Source organism: Aquarana catesbeiana, linkage group LG01, assembly GCF_042186555.1.
Source record: "Aquarana catesbeiana isolate 2022-GZ linkage group LG01, ASM4218655v1, whole genome shotgun sequence".
In the NCBI taxonomy this organism is placed as follows: Eukaryota; Metazoa; Chordata; class Amphibia; order Anura; family Ranidae; genus Aquarana; species Aquarana catesbeiana.
Genome location: NC_133324.1, coordinates 239,673,420 through 239,695,073, shown reverse-complemented (window position 1 = coordinate 239,695,073; position 21,654 = coordinate 239,673,420). Strand labels below are relative to the sequence as shown.

Genomic DNA, 21,654 nt, shown 5'->3' with positions numbered 1-21,654 from the left:
GTTTGGGAGCCACGTCGCACAACCGCGCAATTGTCAGTTAAAGCGGCGCAGTGCTGAATCGCAAAGTGCTCTGGTCTTTTGCCAGCCAGATGATCCGATCAACTTCGTGGCTCGGCGACCAGAGGTCACATAGAGCCCAAATTTGGGGGGTAGGTAGCTGAAGACCTACTCAACCACTGGTCAATTTGGGGCTCCTATCATCTATGGTTCTGGAGATACGGGGCTCCTTGTAAAGTCTGTCAGAAGCTACATACAGAGCGTCCAGTTTAAATACAAGCTGGCACACTCTGTTTGCAGCAGACAGAGGAAGTGCTTACAGTGCCTCTCCTCATTTCTTGTCAGAGGCACTGAGCTCAATGGACAGCACTTGCCTGTCAAACTTGCCTGTTGATTTCCATGGGGCTACTCTGCAATTGCAAGCCAAACTCTCTCGCAGTAGCAGCATAGTCCAACAATGTAAAAAAAAATAAATAAATAAAAAAAAAAAAAAGGAAACAAGGAGGCGGCAGTAGCACCTCGTGGAAAAGCAATACACCACAGATCACTTTTAAGAGGGCAGTAAACATTACCGCAAATGTGAAAGAAACGTGAAACACATCATCCATTTCACACTCACACCACCAACCAGGTCACTCCCCAGCCACTTCCCATGTTAGCCACCTCCCTTACAGTATATATTAACTTATATCACAGGTGACCATTTCCCAACCTGCAGATGACAGACCCTACTCCAAAAGATATCACTCCCAATTACTCCCCCCCACCCGCTGATTGATATCCCTCCATGACCACCTCACACCCCCCTGCTGGCAGACCTCTCTCCCCAGCCTGTCCCCACACACCCTCTCACCTGCTGACCTGCGGATGGGGGAATCACTCCCGCAGTGTTAAATAATGATATTTGAAGCGCTTCACAATGTGCATAAAAATGAATATATATGAATAAAAATAAATAAATAAATATAAATACTCAAATAAATCCAGCGGTGAGTAAAATTTCCTAAAAAATCCAGCAATCAAAATAGTGTAAAATTATAAAAAATTAGTGCCACCAAATGTGTAAAAAAATCCACATAAAAAATCAACATAAAAATAAATATATAGGGATGTATTCAGAAGGTTCAATTATACAAGTGTAGAATCCGATTGGTATAAAGCTTTGATCCGGTCCCACTAGCAAAGCTGTTTAAAAACACTTGCCTAATTAAGGTGCTCATTGACATTTGTAGTAACAATGTTTCTTTTGCTTCTGTTCACAACCAATGTGAGAATCATAAACAGATCTCATTTAACAGGCAGATAAGAGAAAAAAAACAATCATTGTGCAATAGTTAGGATACCAAGGTACACAGGCAAACTTCAATCCACTCACGTGTGCCTTATAATGATAAGGCATATGCAGGTTTTACTATAGCAGTCAGCCGCCTTAGACAGGAGCAGATTCACTGCAGTACACTGTGTGATACTGCTGATCTGCACAGAGCGTCCTTGGCTCCTCCCACGCGTTGCATCACAGTCACGTGACTTTTTCAAGGACTTTTTAATCCTTGAAAAAGTCACGTGACTGTGATGCAACGCGTGGGAGGAGCCAAGGACGCTCTGTGCAGATCAGCAGTATCACACAGTGTACTGCAGTGAATCTGCTCCTGTCTAAGGCGGCTGACTGCTATAGTAAAACCTGCATATGCCTTATCATTATAAGGCACACTTGAGTGGATTGAAGTTTGCCTGTGTACCTTGGTATCCTAACTAGTGCACAATGATTGTTTTTTTCTCTTATCTGCCTGTTAAATGAGATCTGTTTATGATTCTCACATTGGTTGTGAACAGAAGCAAAAGAAACATTGTTACTATAAATGGTTGTGAACAGAAGCAAAAGAAACATTGTTACTATAAATGTCAATGAGCACCTTAATTAAGCAAGTGTTTTTAAACAGCTTTGCTAGTGGGACCGGATCAAAGCTTTATACCAATCGGATTCTACACTTGTATAATTGAACCTTCTGAATACATCCCTATATATTTATTTTTATGTTGATTTTTTATGTGGATTTTTTTACACATTTGGTGGCACTAATTTTTTATAATTTTACACTATTTTGATTGCTGGATTTTTTAGGAAATTTTACTCACCGCTGGATTTATTTGAGTATTTATATTTATTTATTTATTTTTATTCATATATATTCATTTTTATGCACATTGTGAAGCGCTTCAAATATCATTATTTATTCTTTTTAAGTGACTCTGAAAACACTCTCTTTTGATAGCAGCCTCACTTGGTTTTATGTGTAATTATCAGCCATTTAGCATCACAGCGCTTTGTGTTTTATATATTCTACTCCCGCAGTGTTATTGTGTTCTGCCAGTGGGGAGCCCTCCCTACCCACAGAATACAATCAGTGTCTCTAACTATAGCTGGCAGCACTGATTGTTTTGGGAAAAACCCGATAGGCTGGTTGTACTCAAGTCGATTAATAGACTGACTTGCGTACAAGCAGCTAGCCCATACATAGATCGACTATGGCTGGTCTCTGCTTAATTTCAATTCATGTATGGCCGCTTAACCACTACGCAGTCCCTAAACATCCTTCCACAAACCATTACATTTTTCCCTTCCCAGATTCTTTCATCCTCCTCACCTGTACATAGCGCCCACTGTCATACCTCCACACTTCTCAACTGTACATACTGCTCGCTGTCATACCCCCCACATTCCTCTCCTGTACATACTGCCCACTGTCATACCCTCCTCACTCCTCTCCTGTACATACTGCCCACTGTCATACCCTCCACACTCCTCTCCTGTACATACTGCCCCATCATACCCTCCACACTCCTTTCCTGTACATACTGCCCACTGGCATACCCTCCACACTCCTCTGCTGTGCATACTGCCCACTGTGATACCCCCCCCCACACGCCTCTCCTGTACATAGTGCCCACTGTCATACCCACCCATAGGCGTGCGCACAGGGTGTGCCGGGTGTGCCCAGGCACACCCTAATCACTCCGTGCACATTAGCGTTATCGCTCTGTGTAGCAGCAGAAACAGGGGAAAGATCTCCCTCTTACCGGCTCTGCCATAAGAGAAGTGTTTATGCTCTTCTCTTTCACTGTGCCAGCAGGGAGATCAATGTGCCGGGGTCATATATATGTAGACACCCGCATGTGTGTTTGAGCTTAAGGGTGCACACCCTAATGCAATAGGCTGCGCACACCTATGTACCCACCACACTCCTCTCCTGTACATAGTGCCCACTGTTATACCCTCCACATTCCCCTCCCTCACCTGCTTATACTTCCCACTTTTATACCATCCATACTCCTCCCTTATGCCTCTTACCCACAAAAACAGTTCTTTAAAATTATATTGAATATCCCCAATGTTACCAGCACTAGAATGGGCACACTTCAACTAAAGGAAATCTTCTCAGTCCTCATATTTGTTCTGCCCATTGTTAGTACTCATTTCATTTTGTGATTACCACTGTGATGTATAGAGGAACATAAGGGATGTCAGCTACTCTAAATATACCACTAGTAAAAAAAAAAAAAAAAGTGTCCCTGAAAATATTTTTGAAATGTTGGCAACTATGCACTTGGACACTGCTCAAGGGCCACCGGGTCAGTAGGTGGCCCCATGAGATTAAAGTGGTAGTAAATTTCGCTAACATTACTACTTTTTAGAGGCCCTGAGGTAGGTATGCCATAATGTACTAGTATGCACAGCATATTAGCACATTAGGGTACAATTACTTGTCAGACTTAGCCCTCCAGTGCTGCACTGTGATCAATGCGGTGGGTCCCAGGCGCTTCAATCTTCACCCGGTCTTCCTTCCGGGTTCTGTGCCTCAGTTCACTTGCCTTGGCCGGGCTGTGTTGCTGTCACTTCCTCGCATATATATATATATATATACACATATATATTTTCATTCTCTCTCTCTCTCTCTCTCTCTCTCTCTCTCTCTCTCTCTCTCTCTCTCTCTCTCTCTCTCTCATATGTTTGCATTATCCATAATCCTCAGCACCAGGCCCATGATGTTTTTAATCTGGCCCTGGGGGGAAGTGGTTAAAGTCCTACATCTCTGCTACTCTACACCTCCGTAATGATTAAAGATTATTTGTAGTTCCCAGTGGTGCAAGGAAAGGCAAGCAGCATTGAAGCGCACAATAGTGGGATGGATTGTGCGGATTATACACAGGGCTTACCAGGCTAGTGGGCTTCCTGTCCCTCAGGAAGTGAATGCACAAGCGACAAGATGGATTTCAAATAGTAATATGACCTGACACAACTGGATCATAGCAGCGGCAAACCTCTATCCCTGATATATGTTAGACAACAAAAAAAGAGGAAGGAATGGGACTTTTTGTGAGGCATGTCACTGAATACCTTGTTCATATTGATTTATTGATTACGAATCAAGTTAAAAAGTGTCAATCTTTAGTAAATGACACAATATACTATAAAAGTTCACTTGTAGGAATATACAATTATTATACAAAGTAAAATAAAACGTGATTAGCAGTACAATTTCATAAAAACACTCATCCATTCATAATAACTAAATAAACATAAGCAATTGCTCTTAGTGAGCCAAACTTGTCTGGGCATCAGTTCGATGTATACTCGACACACGTTTCATGGCTCACGCCAATCATCAGGAGTAAAATGCTCTGAAATTAAATCAATGACATATCTATAAATATAGGATACCCTTTAAACAGAGAACCATCTCTCCAAGAAAAGGTCTATAACTTACAATGCGGCCCAATAGTGACGCCCAACCTATGTCCAAGGGAGGACGGGGGACAGGGATGATGATCTCCCCCCGGGGCTGAGGTGAGGAATCCCATCCAGACCAGAGACAGCAGCTAGGTGAAAACCAGGCAACCATATCACGACCATGTGAATCTTGTGTATGCTTGACAGCCCACACTGCTCTGCAAGGATATGGAGATGAAACCATGTGAAATTAATGAACTATTAATGGGATGAACCTATGCCAGTGAGTGAGTGAAGGTGATGAATAGTGTGTAATTACTGCAGTGATCTGAAGTATGCTAGCTAAAGGGACTACAGCCAAGGGAGATGTGTATGCATATAACCTTTCATTTTTGATAGTAATCAAAATAGCACAAATGGGTGGAGACAGCTGGTGACACTTTTGGGCACAAGGTTGTCAGGTCAAAACCATAGTGATCGGACAAGCTTTTCCAATTTGTTTAGTGACTATTTTACCTGATTTATGATTTTCAGGGTTATCTGTGAGTCCTTTATAGACACTACGCTGTCAGCCAATCTGACCAATGGAAACAGCTGTATTTGCCAATTGATATTTTATGTTTTTGAATGCCTATTACTTTCCTGGCAGCAAGATTTTTGCACCTGAATTCCCAGCCACACCTAGATGTTAAAGCCTAATTGGGGGGGGGGGCATGTATAAATCGGATAACCAAAATATGCAGCTGAGGAAAACGGAAAACCTGATATAACTGTGTTGCTGCAGTAGCACAAAATTATATACCCATTCCTGAGAATTATTATGTGATTGGAAGCTTGATACTGGTCCTCATAAAAAAGAAAGATGTATTTCAAACCCATATAGCTTAGTGATGATGTTGCAAAAGTACAGAAGTGGGTTGTATAATCTCTGCATTGAAGAATAAAATATTTATCCTTGCTTGTGCTTGGAAAATGATAATGGATTGACAACATTTCAAGGACAAGAATACATTTCTTTTTTTGGACATGCACCAACAAACTAATTAAAGAATTCTTGTAGATGCAGATGTAAACCCTAATTGAAAGACATTTAGTTTGCTAAATAACTTTGTATCATAAACAATCACATTTTTAAAATAAAAGACGGTTTTACTGTTTTCAACTTTTTATTATTGTTTTTTACATTGTCGTAATGATGATCTCCTGCCACTTCCTGTCTACATGCAAGCACTCGAGTGATAGCTACATGGCTTTTCTCAGAGTAGGTTTCCAGATGATGACAAGAGTGGACTATGCCCGTGTGTGGCACTAACCCCTTGTAGTGTCCATTGGAAGATGGTGAACCAGAGTAACAACGCAGAAGCACAACTGGAAGACAGGGACAGAGTGTTGTCACCTTATAACACTGAGTACCTGAGCAATCAGTCTTCTTTGCAGGGTTACCAGGACTTCTTTTTTTTTTTTTTTAATTTTAAAGAATATGTAAAGGTTAATTTAAAAAAAAAAAGAAAAAAACATGCAAGGGTTTTGCACAGAGTGGCCTTGATCCTCTTCTTCTGGGGTCCTTCAGCGGCACCTCTTGCTCCTCCTCTTCTCGAGTGCCCCATTGGAGAGCCGCTCTCCCTCGAAGCACTCATGCGGGCGCGCTCCTGTGTCCTGCTGCTGCGTTGACTGACAAAGACAGCAGGACTCTGCCCTGCCCCCCAGCTCCCACATCATTGGATTTGATTGACAGCAGCAGGAGCCAATGGGTGCGCTGCTATCAATCTATCCAATCAGGACCCGAGACACCGGCTGCAGCTGGTGTGCTCGTCCCTGTCGCTGTAAAGAACGGATTCAGGTAAGTAAAAGGGGGGCTCTAGGGGGCTGCTTCATCACAGTAGGGTTTTGACCTTAATGCATAGAATGTATTAAGTTGAAAAACCTTGAGAGTTTACAACCCCTTTAAATATACTGTATGTTAATAATAATGTTTTTTTTTTTTATAGAATTAAAAACAAAAAGGATATATGCAAATTACATAATTACTGCGCAAATAGCAGTTGTGGGCAAAGTGGGTTGATACAAAGCCAGTAATTACAATGCAAAAAAGGATGACATTCTGTCATCGTGGCTTGTCTTTTGTTCGTAACATCAAAATCACCTATACAGTGTTTAATACAGTCTCTGTAGATTTGTTAGGATATACTATTAATTCTTTTATGCTGGGTTCACACTAGTGTTAATTGGATGCGGGTTCCTCGCATTCAATTTGCAACAGCAGGAGATTGTGACCGACTCTCTATGGAGCCGGTTCACACATCTCCAGAGCGGCTCTGGTGCGATGCTGTGCGTCTTTTGGTCCGTTTCAGGTCTGAATTCAGTCAAAAAATTCAGGCTGCAATCGGACCTGAAACGGTGAACGAGGACGTACCGGAGTCCTGCTGTGAGCCGCTGCATGCTCATATGTGAGCCCAACCTTAATGAAAATTACATTGAACTGTCATTAACATGCTAAAACCCACATGAGATTTTAGTGATTGGTAGATAAACTGCAGTGTAGTAAGTAATAAAAAGCCTCTACATAGGCTAGGGAGATAAAGCAACCACTCAACAAACGAATGGCTTAGCATAGAAGGGTATATTCTACAGGTAGGACTCAACAGTTTTCCAACACCTTAGGAAGCAGGAATATTTCTTTGAGAACAGTGAGGTTCACATTTTGAACAGAGAGGCCAACTGGTTCGCAAGAGGTATGAAAGAGGCCCACTATGTCAAATTGAAACAACCATCTCTAAACAGGGGTGGGGGCCTTCAGCGTCTTCAGTCTTCCACATATTGTCATTTTAACATCTCCACCCTGGTGATTTGAGAACAATTTATACCTTCAGCCACGTACAGTAAATCAAAGGATTATCACATTCAGAATTTCTGACACCAAGAATGGAATTACGTTATCAGAGCTTGGTGGTTCCACACCTCTTGTTCTGTTCTTCGACATTCAGAATCAGCCTGGACACATTCCATGGCCACAGGATTAAAGTAAATTTGTTAAACTGGCCATACACTGTTATGCCCCGTACACACGGTCGGATTTTCCGATGGACAATGTCCGATCGGAGCGTGTTGTCGGAAATTTCGACCGTGTGTGGGCGCCATAGGACATTTTCCATCGGATTTTCCGACACACAAAGTTGGACAGCAGGAGATAAAATTTTCCGACAACAAAATCCGATCGCGTCAATTCCGACCGTGTGTGGCCTGTTCCGACGCACAAAGTGCCACGCATGCTCAGAAGAAATTCCGACACGGGACAGCTCGTTCTGGTAAACGTAGCGTTCGGAATGGATACAGCACTTTCGTCACGCTGCAATGTTCAAAATGGTTTAATACAGCGCACTCTCTTCTTCTTTATAATGTGACAAGAATTAAGTAGTTTTGCTGCTCATATTCACACACACTTCTCACAAACTTATTTCGTTACTATTTATCGGGATTCCCTCAATATATTTTGATTTCTCACATCTGACAACAAAATTTTTTGTTTTTTTTGGACTTTAATGTAGATTCTTTTTTTGTGTTTCTCTTTTTTTTTTTTTTTTTTTTTGGTGATTTTGATTTGTATTCCCGAAAATGTTTGTGTGTGTTTTTGGTGACAAGTTCCCACAACACCACTAATATGTTGTTCTATTTAATCTGTAGGAGATTGTTTGGTGTTGTTGTCCCTTATTGTACTTTAGAAATGTACCTGAATCGTCACCAACAAACTGTCCTTTTTGGATGAAAACACACACAGGAGAGTAGAATTTACCCAAAAAATGTATTAAGGGCTCACAACTATAAACAAAGAGGGAGGCAACGCTGGAGAAACTGCAGAAGTGGGCGAAGCCTTGGACCCCCAGGGCAGACATCAATTATTTAAAAGCAAAATTGGTGGCCTGAGGAGTCCTTATCTAAGGGAGGGCAGTCTGGTCCAGAAGTCCCAGAGATCATGAACAGCAGCAGATGACATCTGTGTCCCCAGGCTGTGGTCATACGAGAGACTGCAGCTTTTGTCAGACCAGACTGAACCCAGGGCCATCACTCTTTGGTCTTCCTTCCACGCTTCCTTACAGCCTTTGGCTGTGGTGGTGGAGTTGTGGCAGCAGGAGGAGGAGGAGGAGGAGGATCGTCCCTCTCCATGACATCCGTCTTGGGTGTTAGTTCCCCACTCTCCCCCTTACGAAGGACTTTATAAATCAGGTCCTCAGAGATCTTGCGTTGACCCTCCTGCATGCCCTGCAATTTTGTGGCAGCCATGCAGGCAAAGGCCTCTTCAGGACTGGGGAAGGCTCGGAGGGACGCCGAAGCCTCCTGGATCAGCCTGTACGCTGAATCCTGCACGGGACTCAGAGTGGCCTTCCTGGCTCGTTTATATGGCAGGCGGAGGGGAGGGACCTGAGACTCAGTCAGGCTGCGACTTGTCCCAGGCTTCTCTTGGCTGCCACTTAGCCCCGCCTCCTCCTGGCTGCCACTAATCCCCGCCTCCTCCTGGCTGACACTAATAATCCCCGCCTCCTCCTGACTGCCACATTTCACAGCCTCCTCCTGGCTGAGGTCTTCCTGTGTATGAAAAAGGGACATAGTTTTAGTTTTTTAGTCATCAATCACACACAATTTTCACCTCCTGACTGCTGCAAATTGAATGTTAACAAATATAACAGACTATGCTTCTGAGCCCAGCAGTTTTCATTCTTTTCCCAATTTTGGGTGCCCACTACTGTCTATTGATATGTAAAGCACTTTTTTTAATCAGCAATTAGTGATCAATAATAACATCTAATAAACATCATTTATTTATTGCCCAGAAATCAGTAGAAGAATGCTATACCTGACTCCAGCTGGGCTCCTCCACTTCTTCCTGGCTGGAAGGCCCAGGTTGGACATCGGAAGCCTCAGCTGGTATGGAAGGAAGAGTGGAAGGAAGAGTAGAGAGGGATTCCCTGACTTCAGTGTGGTCTGACAGAAATCGCAGTCTCTCATAGTACCACAGCCTGGGGACATAAACGTCATCTGCTGCAGCTCCGGACCTCTGGGAATCTGTGACCTTCTTGCGCTCCCTAAGATATGTGCTCCTCAGGCCACCAATTTTAGCTTTCAAATAAGGGATGGTTGCTGTGGGGACCACCGGCTTCACTAACTCCAGCAGTTTCTCCAGCGCTGCCTGCCTCTTCTGTTTGTGATTATAGTGGGGGTGTCTCACTTGCCACAGACAGGGCAGCTCCCTGTACTTGTCTATGAACAGGGGCAGGAAATTGTGGTCGTTGAACCCATCCATTTTCTCTGTAAGACACAACACAAGACAAAGCCTAATGTCAGGCCAAACTCCCCTAATCTTGTTACAATATAGGCTTCCATTTCGAAGCAGTATAGGCCCAAGTTTAGATCCTACCTTCGTTAGCACGATCGGCGTCTCCGATGCTCCTTCCTCCGCTCACAGATCGTACGTAAGACGCGCGCGTTACGATTTATACACACTGCGCATGCGTATAACTCCGCCCGCCCCTGACGTTCTTTCTAGTCTATTCCCCGCCCCTTTTCGTTCGGCGCAGTGGGGGAAGAGCACATGGCGGATAGACAGCAGGATCGTGCTAATTGTAGCAACGAGGAGGAGGAGGAAAGGCTGGAGCCTGAAACGTCCCGATCCAGAAGGAGATTAAAGGACTCAAATATGTCCTTTGGGGAGATGTTGGAGATGGTGGACATCCTGAAGAAGGCCGACTATGATGGAAAGTATGGGCCTTACCCCAACCCCAATGTCCGCAAGGCCAAGATCATGGCGAAAGTGGTCAGGAGTCTGCACCGGAAATTCGGGGTACGACGATCGAAAGATCAGCTCAGGAAGCGGTGGTCGGACCTGAAATTACGAGAACACGAGCAGTACAGAAAGATCCGGAGAGTGCTGCAAAAAAGTAAGTAGTTGTGCTGTGTTCCTATTCTTTATGTTTATGACGTTCGTGCTGCTCCATGTGCTTTTAGGAACTGTTGTACAGTTTAAAATGGCAACTTTCATGTTCATGGGCACATTATTCGTTCGGATCAAACATTTTTATTTCAGACGATAAAATACCATTGTTTAGGCCATATGCATTTGGCCACCATTTTGACGCCCTATACTTGTCTTCAAAGAATTGGGTTGTGTAGATGGCTTTGTTACTAGAATGAAATGCAAACTAGATTCTGTGTAAGGAGAGGACACTGAGCAGCTGTTTTCACATCTGGACACTGGAGCACTAGTGTGGGACAAAAGAACACCATTTTTATTAGGGGGCCACACAGGTGCTCCAGTGTATACTATAGGGGGGCTACATCTGTGAAGCTTTTACCAAACAGGTAAAGTATTGCAGCTTGACAAAGGACACTAAAAAAGCTACATGTTGGAACTCTGCTAAAATAGACAATTTTACCCCACTTCCAAGCAATGTTTCATCTTTATAGTTCTGACATTAAATATCTGTGTGCTAATTATACCATTTTTGTTTTACATAGGGGAGAAAAGACTCGGAGGACACCCCTCATCCGAGGAGACCAGAGCCCCCCCCCCCCTCTGGAAGAAGGGGAAATCCCCCCAACACAAGATGAGCAGGAGGAAGAAGACGTGGTGGAACTAGTCACCACAACAGGTGCGTGTCTGCGACCACAGGCTCAGATAAGAGATGGATTGCGGCATTTTTTTGAAACCTAATTTATTTTGGGGTTCCTCTCTTTTTAGGTGATCGTGATGTTGTGGATGAAGATCCTTTCACATCCGAAAGTGCCCAGATCCTGATCGGGGAGATCATGGGGTGTAATTTACAATTGTAAAACATCAAGCAAAACATCAATGATGTTATTCCAAAATATAAAAACATCATTGATGTTTTGGGGCGAGTTTAAAACCCCTCCAAATCACTTTCTTCTTTTGTGTGCTACAATGTGCGAAATGTTTTTGTGATTTTTCCCAAAGCCAAATTTGGAGGATGCACACAGTGTGTCAACATGTGCTATCTGCCATCACGGGAGATCAATGGACGCGTTTTGGGGGTGCAACCCCTTCCTCAATAATAAAGTAGCGGTGAGGAAGGGCTTTCTCCCCCAAAACACGTCCCTTGATCCCCCCTGATGGCAGATAGCACATGTTGACATTCTGAACTTGGTGTGCATCTTCCAAATTTGGCTTTTCCAGGGGTGATTTCCCCCCATCTAAACGCAATATGAAACACAGTTCCTAAATACTCATGTCTGATATAGCCTTCCAGTTCTACCAAATGTGAACTTTGTAAGATCAAGATTTGTGTCTTTCTTGTTGGTTTTACACAGGCCTGTTTTCTATAAAATGCACATTTTGATTTTGGATAATGACACCACAAAAATTGTTATACAACAAACATGTTGGTTTGTCAGAAAAACCTTTGGTAAATGCACATGTGATTGTGCAGGTATTAAAAAGATTGTTCATCAAGAATGTGTGGATTATTGTCTCACGCTACAACACTTTTGGGGTGATGTAATTGTTGTTTTATGAGTAAATGGGGGTAATTTCCTAAGGGCAAATCCACTTTGCACTACAAGTGCAGTTTCAGTGCAGTTGCAAGTGCACTTGTAGTGAAAAGTGTCTTTGCATTTAGTAAATAACAGCCAACAGTGCTTTGTATAAGGTTACACAATCACGACATTTTCTGGACTCCACACATTTCTGTCAGGGTCAGCTAAAACAAACACAAGCAGTTAATGTCCACAAAGAAGAGCCTGGGGGGAGATGCCTTTCGAGAACTTGAGGTCCTGCAGGCTTCTCCCTGTGGCCAAATACCGCAGGGTAGCGACCAACCTCTGCTCCGGAGTGATGGCTTGCCTCATGCAGGTATCCTGCCTGCTAATATAAGGGGTCAGCAAAGCCAACAAACGGTGAAACACGGGGTCCGTCATCCGGAGAAAGTTCCTGAAATCATCAGGATTATTCTCACGGATCTCACGGAGCAAAGGCATATGAGAGAACTGGTGACGCTGAAGCAACCAATTCTTGGTTCATGAACTCCTCCCCACCCTGTTCATGGACTGGACTTGTGTCAAGGTCAGGACCCCAACACCAAGCCCCCGCACAGCACGAACTGTACGAGGAGTACGCATACGAAACATGGCTAGAAAACGGTCGGCTGCTCAGAACGAAGTAACAGAACGCACTGAAGAACAGCAAGGCCTGTGAAGAGCGACCTGAAAAACAGCAACGAGCGGGCAAGATCACACAGAAAACTCTGATACGAACTGACTGCATGCACTGAAGAGCAGATACAAACCCACAAGCACAAACTGAACGGCAGAAAACGATCTGAAAGCCACGAGTCTGAAAAAGCGCGAATCGTCTCTCACCAAACTTTTACTAACACGAGATTAGCAAAAGGAGCCCAAAGGGTGCCGCGCTTGGTTCTGAACCGGCCTTTTCTAGTCTCGTCGTACGTGGTGTACGTGACCGCGTTGTTGTCGATCGGAAATTCCGACAACTTTGTGCGACCGTGTGTAGGCAAAACAAGTTTGAGCCAACATCCGTCGGAAAAAATCCTAGGATTTTGTTGTCGGAATGTCCGAACAAAGTCTGACCGTGTGTACGGGGCATTATTGTTTTTATTTTTTTTTCTTCAGCCACACAAATTAGGTGAATAAAAGTGTTGCCCCCCTTCATGCAGGGACATTGTATTCTGACAGTGACACCCACTGGTGGAGTAGGTAAAATACCTAGTTCAGGGGTCTGGGGTGGGTAAAATACCTAGTGCAGGGGTCTGGGGTGAGTAAAGCACCTAGTGCAGGGGTCTGGGGTGTGTAAAATACTTAGTGCAGGGGTCTGGGGGTTTGGGGTGGGTAATGAACATGAGCAGAATTTTTGTGTCAGGAGTGGGTAATGCACAGAGGGGTGAGGTGTATGTAATGTACATAGTTTTAGAGTCACAAGTATATACAGTCCAGCACACAAAACCCCTTTGATTATTTTCACCACTACCCTCTTATACTTGGCACAACAGTGCCACATTGGCACATAAAGACACACTACATACAACATGCTACATAGACATCTGGTAAATTCCCAGGTATGCTTATTAGAACTGAAGAAGTGGCTACAAAAAAAGCTACAAAATATCTTCAAAATTATAGGAGGTCCAGTTGAATGTGACTAACTACTACTAAATATATTGGAGAGAAGATAATATTGTCTGACAGGGAAGAAGGCCTGAGATCCTTCATAGGGAAAGCTTCTGTGTGACGCTGTCCATACAGTATTTAACAGCGTTACTGTTCACTCAAGGTCACTGTCAAAGAAGCCCTAATGTAGCTCCCTAGTTTAGCACCCTCTAGTGTGCTAGATTAGGTAGTGATAGTATTTTCTGTTAGTGTAGGTAAAATGTTTTGGCTTGGCTGGCAGCCAAGCCTGTGTTTGAATCTGGGTCAGGGTGAGTGACTCAGGGGGGTTGGTATGACTCAGCAGACAGCATCTCTGGTACCTCCCCCTACTTCTGGAACTTGGGAGAAACTTCCAGAAGAATTGGAGGGAGGTTAGGAGGAGCTGCCTGGCATATTCATGTGGGCCCTGATCAATCCCCAGCAGATGGTTGGCAGGGGGCAGGCCACCTCATAAATACTCAAGGTCAGCCCAGCAGGGGCAGGAGAGTTCGGGTGGAAGCTGGAGATGGAGTGCTAAGGGGCCAGTCGGAACACCCTTCAGGGTAGCCCCCTAGTCAGGGGGGGAGTGACCTTGGGTCTGGGGCTTGGGTGCTGGAGGGACCCTCTACAACACACGGAGGAATCCTTCCTGGATGCATGGGAGCAGGTGTGAGGACAGCAGGAGCCAGTGAGCACGTCCAGGAGATTTATAGGGAGAAGACAGCCGGGTGGCTGGTGAGTGTGACAGTCTCGTATTACTGTGGCCAGGAAGGCTAGTGAAAGGGGCAGCAGCAGCCAGGGGGGCTGGCAGTGCCTGAAGAGGTGGTGCTGGGATCAGTAGCCACAGGAGAATAGTTGGACACTGGACTATTTCTACACACCAAAAAGGGGCCCGCGGTCCCTGTCTGTAATGGGCAATTGTTATATCTGACCAATTGCCCTGTCAGATGTCATTTAACAGTGTGTCAGCTGGATATGTGATTTGTTCTGCAAGTTCTGCAGAAGAGCAGTATATATAGAGATTGTACATAGAGAATGTGTATATTTAAGTGTCTCAGAAGAAGTTTTGCAAGTCAAGTGGGCATCTCATAATACCCCTATCCCCATCCAAGTTGTATCCCGTCAATAAAAGAAAACAAATCACTGGACTGTTTCCTGACTGTAGTGTGCTTGTGAAGATGCAGTGTGCCTGGCTGTGCAGGGATGGGGGATCATTTTCTTCTTGCAACTCCTTAGGGGGTGTGCTACACTTGTGTATATACACTTCAGCATACATGCAATACAGGCAATACGCTCCTACGAACAGCAACATTTGCATATTTGCAAAAGTAGTCCCTGGTCTTTACAAGTAGTGAAGCATGAGAACATTTTTGAAAAGCTGTCTACAATGGAAATTGAAGCTAGTCTAGCAAAATAATATAAAATATTTTACAATGTTTCTAGATAAAATTAACATGTAACTATCACCTCTGCATTTACTGTATGAGTCAAATTACATGGTAGCACTGCAAAACCTCATAGTCAGAAAGGGAATATTTCAGCAGTAGATCCTTAAATTATTAAAAACCTAAAGAGTCAGAACTGCTGCAAAGTTATTTGATACTGCGTTGCATTTAAAATGCATCTCTTAGTTCCTATAAATTACAGGAGGTCTCAAACCTCATGCAATTGAAACCTTCCCAAGTCACCACTTACTGCAGTCAAATTTCCAGTATCTGTAGCGAGGCAGCATTGTATTTGACCCTGTACAGCCAGATGTACCCAATGGAGTTTCTAGTTCAGCCGCCAGCACAGGTGTACTAACCTAAAACCAAGTTGCAAATGAGCAGGGTGTGAAACAGTGCTTGTCGACCTGAGGCTGAAATAGATAGGAACCAAGATTCTAGTATGGAGAACCCCCCTACCAGAGTAGTGAGAAACTCCAGTTTCATTACCTGGATTATTAACGCACATTAACCACTTCAGCTCCGGAAGATTTACCCCCTTCCTGACCAGGCCATTTTTTTGTGATACGGAACTGACAATTGCATGGTCATACAACTCTGTACCCAAATAAAATTGATGTCCTTTTTTTACCACAAATAGAGCTTTCTTTTGGTAGTATTTGATCACCTCTGCAGTTTTTATTTTTTGCGCTATAAACAAAAAAGTCCGACAATTTTGAAAAAACCCAATAATTTTAGCTTTTTGCTACACAACATAACCAATAAAAAAATTTAAAAAAATCAAATTTCTTCATCATTTTAGGCCAATATGTATTCTGCTACATGTTTTTGGTAAAAAAAAAAAAATCCCTATAAGCGTATATTGGTTGGTTTGCGCAAACGTTATAGCATCTACAAAATATGGGATATTTTTATAGAATTTTTATTTATTTATTTTTACTAAAAATGGTGGCGATCAGCGACTTATAGTGGGGCTGCAATATTGTGGCGGACAAATCAGACACTAAATGACACTTTTTGGGGACCAGTGACATCAATACAGTGATCAGTGCTACAAAATATGCACTGTCACTATACTAATGACACTGGCAGGGAAGGGGTTAACATCAGGGGCAATCAAAGGGTTAAATGTGTCCCTAGGGAGTGCTTTCTAACTGTGTGGGGGTGTTTGTACTGTGGGATGGCAGAAATCCGTGTTCATACTTAGCAGAAATGCAGGATCTCTGTTTTCCCTTGTCACAGAATGGCAATCTGCATTATTTACATAGGCAGACTGTCGTTCTGCCTCTGTCGGGTACGGTCGGCCGGTACCGACAGACATCGGGTGCACTGGACCCGCTGATTGGCTTCTGCTGTGTCCAATCACAGTGGGAGCTGGTCGCCGTAATGTGTGCACGCCGCAAATCCGGAAGTAAAGATCACGTTAAGGTACGTGGCTTTGCCTGTAGGAGCCAGCGCCCTCAAACTCAAGGGAGTGATGAAGTCACGTGATGACGTATGTAAAGCGCTGCGTAAATTGACGGCGCTATATAAGTAACCTGAAATAAATAAATAAATAAATAAATGACGTAACGTGTAGGGAGTGGCCGGAGGTTAAGTAAATACCGGAAGTCAAACGCCACGCGATCTGTTTTTTTATCATTGTTTTATCATTGTTTTATTGATGTAAGAGTCCAGCTTATCTATGAAATAAAAATATTTTACACTTTGAACATACTACACCATTGGAGTTCTCTTTTTCTCCCATCCCTACCCTACTCCCCCCTCGTGAGTACGAGAACATTATGAGGACGTGGATTTGAAGCTTCCATTCAAGTTTAACACTAACTGGAACGGAGGACCCCCTGGTGGTAGATGTTGGAATAGTGGAACAGATTCTTTTACACAATCTTATGCTGTTGTTTCAAGATATTAAGGTGAGAGTTCTGTGAGCTCACTGATGGGATTTTATACCTCTCGCCTTTAAGATGTGCGGTCTGTTTAAACGTATTTTGAAGAAACATTTTGGACATTAATTAGAAAAATGCCTGAATAGGAGACAATCATCACATTGACTTTTATTTATTATTTTATTAATGCCCCTGGATCGATGCACCAGTTCAATAATTAACCATTTGTACACTATTTATTAACCCTATTTACTGGGCACTTTTTGCACTATATTTTATTGCTGTAGCGCGGGATCATTACTTGATTTATTTATCTATTTATGAGTGTGATGTGAACGCTGTTAAATCCTGCTGCAGACGGCATCTCATTGTATTTGATTGCACTTTAATTGCACAGCACGCACTTTGATTGTTTTCTCAATTTTATGGTGGTCATTTTCTTTTCACAGTCATTTTATATTTTTGGTCTTATATTAGGATATTAGATTATTTGAACACATCACAGTAGCGCGAAGGCTTTTCATTTTTACATATGCTATAAATATGGATATAAATTTATGTATGTATATTGTTACATGGTATGTAATTGTCATTTAAGAGAATAAACTTTGCTTTTTAAAAACTGACTTATCTTTTCTATGTCACACATGCCTCACTCAAAGTCCCCCCCCCCCCAAAAAAAACCTTCTTTTTGCTAGTCAATGGCTCCTGCTGCTATCAATCTGTCCAATGAGGAGAGAGACAGGGTAGTAGCTGGGCTTGTGCACATTGCTGGATCAGATCGGGCTCAGGTAAGAAAAAGGGGGGTCTTGGGGGCAGCTGCATAGAATGCATTAAGGTGAAAAACCTTGAGGCTTTACTATCACTTTAAATGTGTACCTAACAATGTTAGTGTGTTTACTGTGTGGTGTTTTACTAAGCAATGTGCTGGTTTTTCACTACCCGTTTTACATCACTGCTGTATGAAGAGAGCCCTGTGTTGTTTACCAACACAGGGCTCTCTTCTGTCATTCGCTTAGTCGATCAGTGGGTGCTGGCCATAAGTCATTGGCCAGGACTCGCTGATCTGCTTGTGCTACAGCTGCACAGTCCTCTGAGTACGTGTGCGCACCTTTGCTAATTCGTTACATGTTCCACCTGATTTGTAGTTCTCAATGAACTACCACAGCGCTGTGGTAGTCCATTGAGTGTTCCCGTCAGGGAGAATAGGCTTACCCGTATGGGATGTACAGGTAACCTGATACACCGACAGGTCTACAGGAGACCTGGGTGGCATCAGCGATCTGCTTTCCAGGCTCCTGCAATAAGAAATAATAAATGCACATTTTGTTACCTGCATTTTGTTATTTTTTTTTTTTTGAAAAAGTGAACTTATCCTTTAAGCTTTATTTTCTTTTTTTTTTTAACCTGGTGATCCTGCCAGTAACACTTCCTGTCCTAGGGTGACTCATACTACTTTATAGACCCAACAGAAATAGGATAGGACTTCAGGACTCCCTCTGCCCCCTCTGTTCTCCAAAACATTGATAGATATCACACATCTCAAGTCTCACGCGAGGTGCGGGAGTCTCCTGCATTTCTGCGGCGGCTCCCGCATACCCGCAAGCGCCTCACGAACTCCAGGGAATGATCGGTGCGGTGGGGGAACAGCTGTGAACACCGATCTCCTTTGTATCAATTTTTAACTGACAGCCGCTTCTCCTTCTCTCCCTCCTGTGGCTGTCAGCTAAAAAGCTATACGGGGAGATCGGTGTTCACAGCTGTCCCTCCTGCTGCATCAATCATCCCCAGCTGTTCTGTGTACTTCTCCCCGACCCCCTCCATGTCCTTCTCCACCCCCCCACCCCTGTTCTCTTCCACCCCTCCTCTCCTGCCGGCTGTTCTGTGTACTCTTCCACCGGCCCCCTCCGTGTCCTTCTCCTCCCCCCCTGTTCTCTTCCACCCCTCCTCTCCTGCCGGCTGTTCTGTGTACTCTTCCACCGGCCCCCTCCGTGTCCTTCTCCACCCCCCCCCCTGTTCTCTTCCGCCGGCTGCGCGCAGGGGGGCGACAACTGTGGGGAATAGGACACAGTGAGCGAGATTGCTTCTGTGATTACTGAGCAGAGTAAACTGTTTACTCTGCTCAGTTTATGAATGAACAGGAACCTCTGTCTCCTGTTCATTGATCTTTAGTTCTGAGAAAAGGACTGGGGAATGTGTCCTCAGTCTCCTAAAGTACTGATACCACTCTCCCCTGCCCTACCAACACTGTCCACTGCCCCAACCCCCCCCCCCCCCCTAAAAACAAAAGCGTCCACCGCCACATACCACCCACCCCCCACCCCAGAAGCACTGTGAAAAAATATTGAGCGTGAAGCGCCACCCCCCTGAAATTAGTTTTTGCAGGTTGGGGTGTCTGAGACATGGTGCTGTAGTCCTCAACAATGTAACTAACAATAATGCGCAAAAGCAGACAGCACAGAAAGTTTTCAGCTGACTAGATCAACAGCTAATTTTTGCAGGTAACAGATACACCAACACACTTTCAATGGCATGCTAACAGACTAAAATGAACCAAATAAGGGAAGTACATTGTTAGAGGTCACATCCACTTTTGCACTTCCTGCTAGCATAGCTCTTAATTAGATAAAGCACTGCAAGCTGGGCTCACCAGGGGGCGCTGTAGGGATTCAAGTTCAGTCTTTCCATGCAGTGCGCTCCATCCACGCCCCGGAAGTGTTTATGGGTAGTGTAGGAGGTCATGTGACGTCGATTCCTGGAGTCCAGCTTGAAGCTGGATGTTTATAGCAACATCTGACAGGACGCGGCCATGTCTCCTCTCTTGTCGTTGTTGATCCTCCTGTGTATGCTGGATGTAGGCTGTGCTGATTTTCCCGGGACTGAACAGCCTGACCGCGAACACAGCATAGAGAGGATCGGTGCTGACAATGAGACTGAGGTGTGGGAGCTGCTGGAGAATGAGACCCACCAGAGGACAGAGGGGCCCTCCACCACACTGCAGCCTGTCACCTCGGTTCTGCCACCTGTCAGCCAGCCCCCTGTACTGATCAGAGAGTCCGAGTCATTCGATGGAGTTCAGACTCGCTCTGTCCCCGTGCTGGTGAGCAGTGGTAAGTTTAGTACCTGCTACTACAGCTCACAAGACTGGGGCCAGTAGGTGGGTCTGGGAACATAGACAGGTCTTCACTGCTCTACCGTGCCATCCTGCCAGTCTGGGGTGTGCCCTTCTACCCCCCCCTCCCCCTTTCCCTGTAACAGGCCTGCCCCATGCAGTTCTGCTCATTCCCTTACCAAGGCCCCTGTGTCATTCTTCCCACTCCCTCCCATATAAGGGTCCCTGCTTTGTTCTCCCTCCCGTATCGTGGTCCCTGCGTCATTCTCCCCCCTCCCTCCCGTATCGTGGCCCCTGCGTCGTTCTCCCCCCTCCCATATCGGGCCCCCTGCGTCGTTCTCCTCCCCGTTTGGGGGCCCCTGCATCGTTCTCCTCCCCGTATGGGGGCACCTGCGTTGTTCTCCTCCCCGTATGGGGGCACCTGCGTTGTTCTCCTCCCCGTATGGGGGCACCTGCGTCGTTCTCCCCCCCGTATGGGGGCACCTGCCTCGTTCTCCCCCCCCGTATGGGGGCACCTGCCTCGTTCTCCCCCCCCGTATGGGGGCACCTGCCTCGTTCTCCCCCCCCGTATGGGGGCACCTGCCTCGTTCTCCCCCCCCGTATGGGGGCACCTGCCTCGTTCTCCCCCCCCGTATGGGGGCACCTGCCTCGTTCTCCCCCCCCCGTATGGGGGCACCTGCCTCGTTCTCCCCCCCCGTATGGGGGCACCTGCCTCGTTCTCCCCCCCCGTATGGGGGCCCCTGCGTCGTTCTCCCCCCCCGTATGGGGGCCCCTGCGTCGTTCTCCCCCCCCGTATGGGGCCCCCTGCGTCGTTCCCCCCCGTATGGGGCCCCCTGCGTCGTTCCCCCCCCCGTATGGGGGCCCCTGCGTCGTTCCCCCCCCCCGTATGGGGGCCCCTGCATCGTTCTCCCCCCCCCCCCGTATGGGGGCCCCTGCGTCGTTCTCCCCCCCCGTGTCATTCTCCCCCCTCCCCCTGTATGGGGGCCCCTGCGTTGATCTCCCCCCCGTACCGGGGCCCCTGCGTCGATCTCCCCCCCCATATCAGTGTCCCTGCGTCGTTTGGGGGCCCCTGCGTTGTTCTCCCCCTCCCTCCCGTATGGGGGGCACCTGCGTCGCTCTCCTCCCCTCCCATTTCGAGCCCCTGTGTAGTTGTTCCCTCCTCCCATAGCAGGGCCCTTTTGTGCCATTTCTCTCGCCACCCCCCCACCACCCAATATTGGTGCTCCTCTGTAGTTCTCCCCAATCCCCCCTCCCTTCCCGTATCATGGGGCCCCTGTGTAGTTCTTCCTCCTTCCCACCATATCGGGCCCCTTGTGTATTTCTCTCACCCTCACC

At 45.5% G+C, this 21,654-nt stretch overlaps 1 protein-coding gene across 3 annotated transcripts in view; it reads left to right on the top strand.

The window, feature by feature from the left end:
• Nucleotides 1-19,927: 19,927 nt before the first annotated feature.
• TCTN1 (tectonic family member 1) overlaps nucleotides 19,928-21,654 on the top strand; it is a 172,400-nt gene continuing 170,673 nt past the window's right edge. For all 3 annotated transcript variants that reach the window (XM_073626319.1, XM_073626311.1, XM_073626327.1), the window contains exon 1: nucleotides 19,928-20,317. In XM_073626319.1, the coding sequence (XP_073482420.1) occupies nucleotides 20,017-20,317 (301 nt within the window). In that variant the 5' untranslated portion in view covers nucleotides 19,928-20,016. The remainder of the gene's footprint in view (nucleotides 20,318-21,654) is intronic.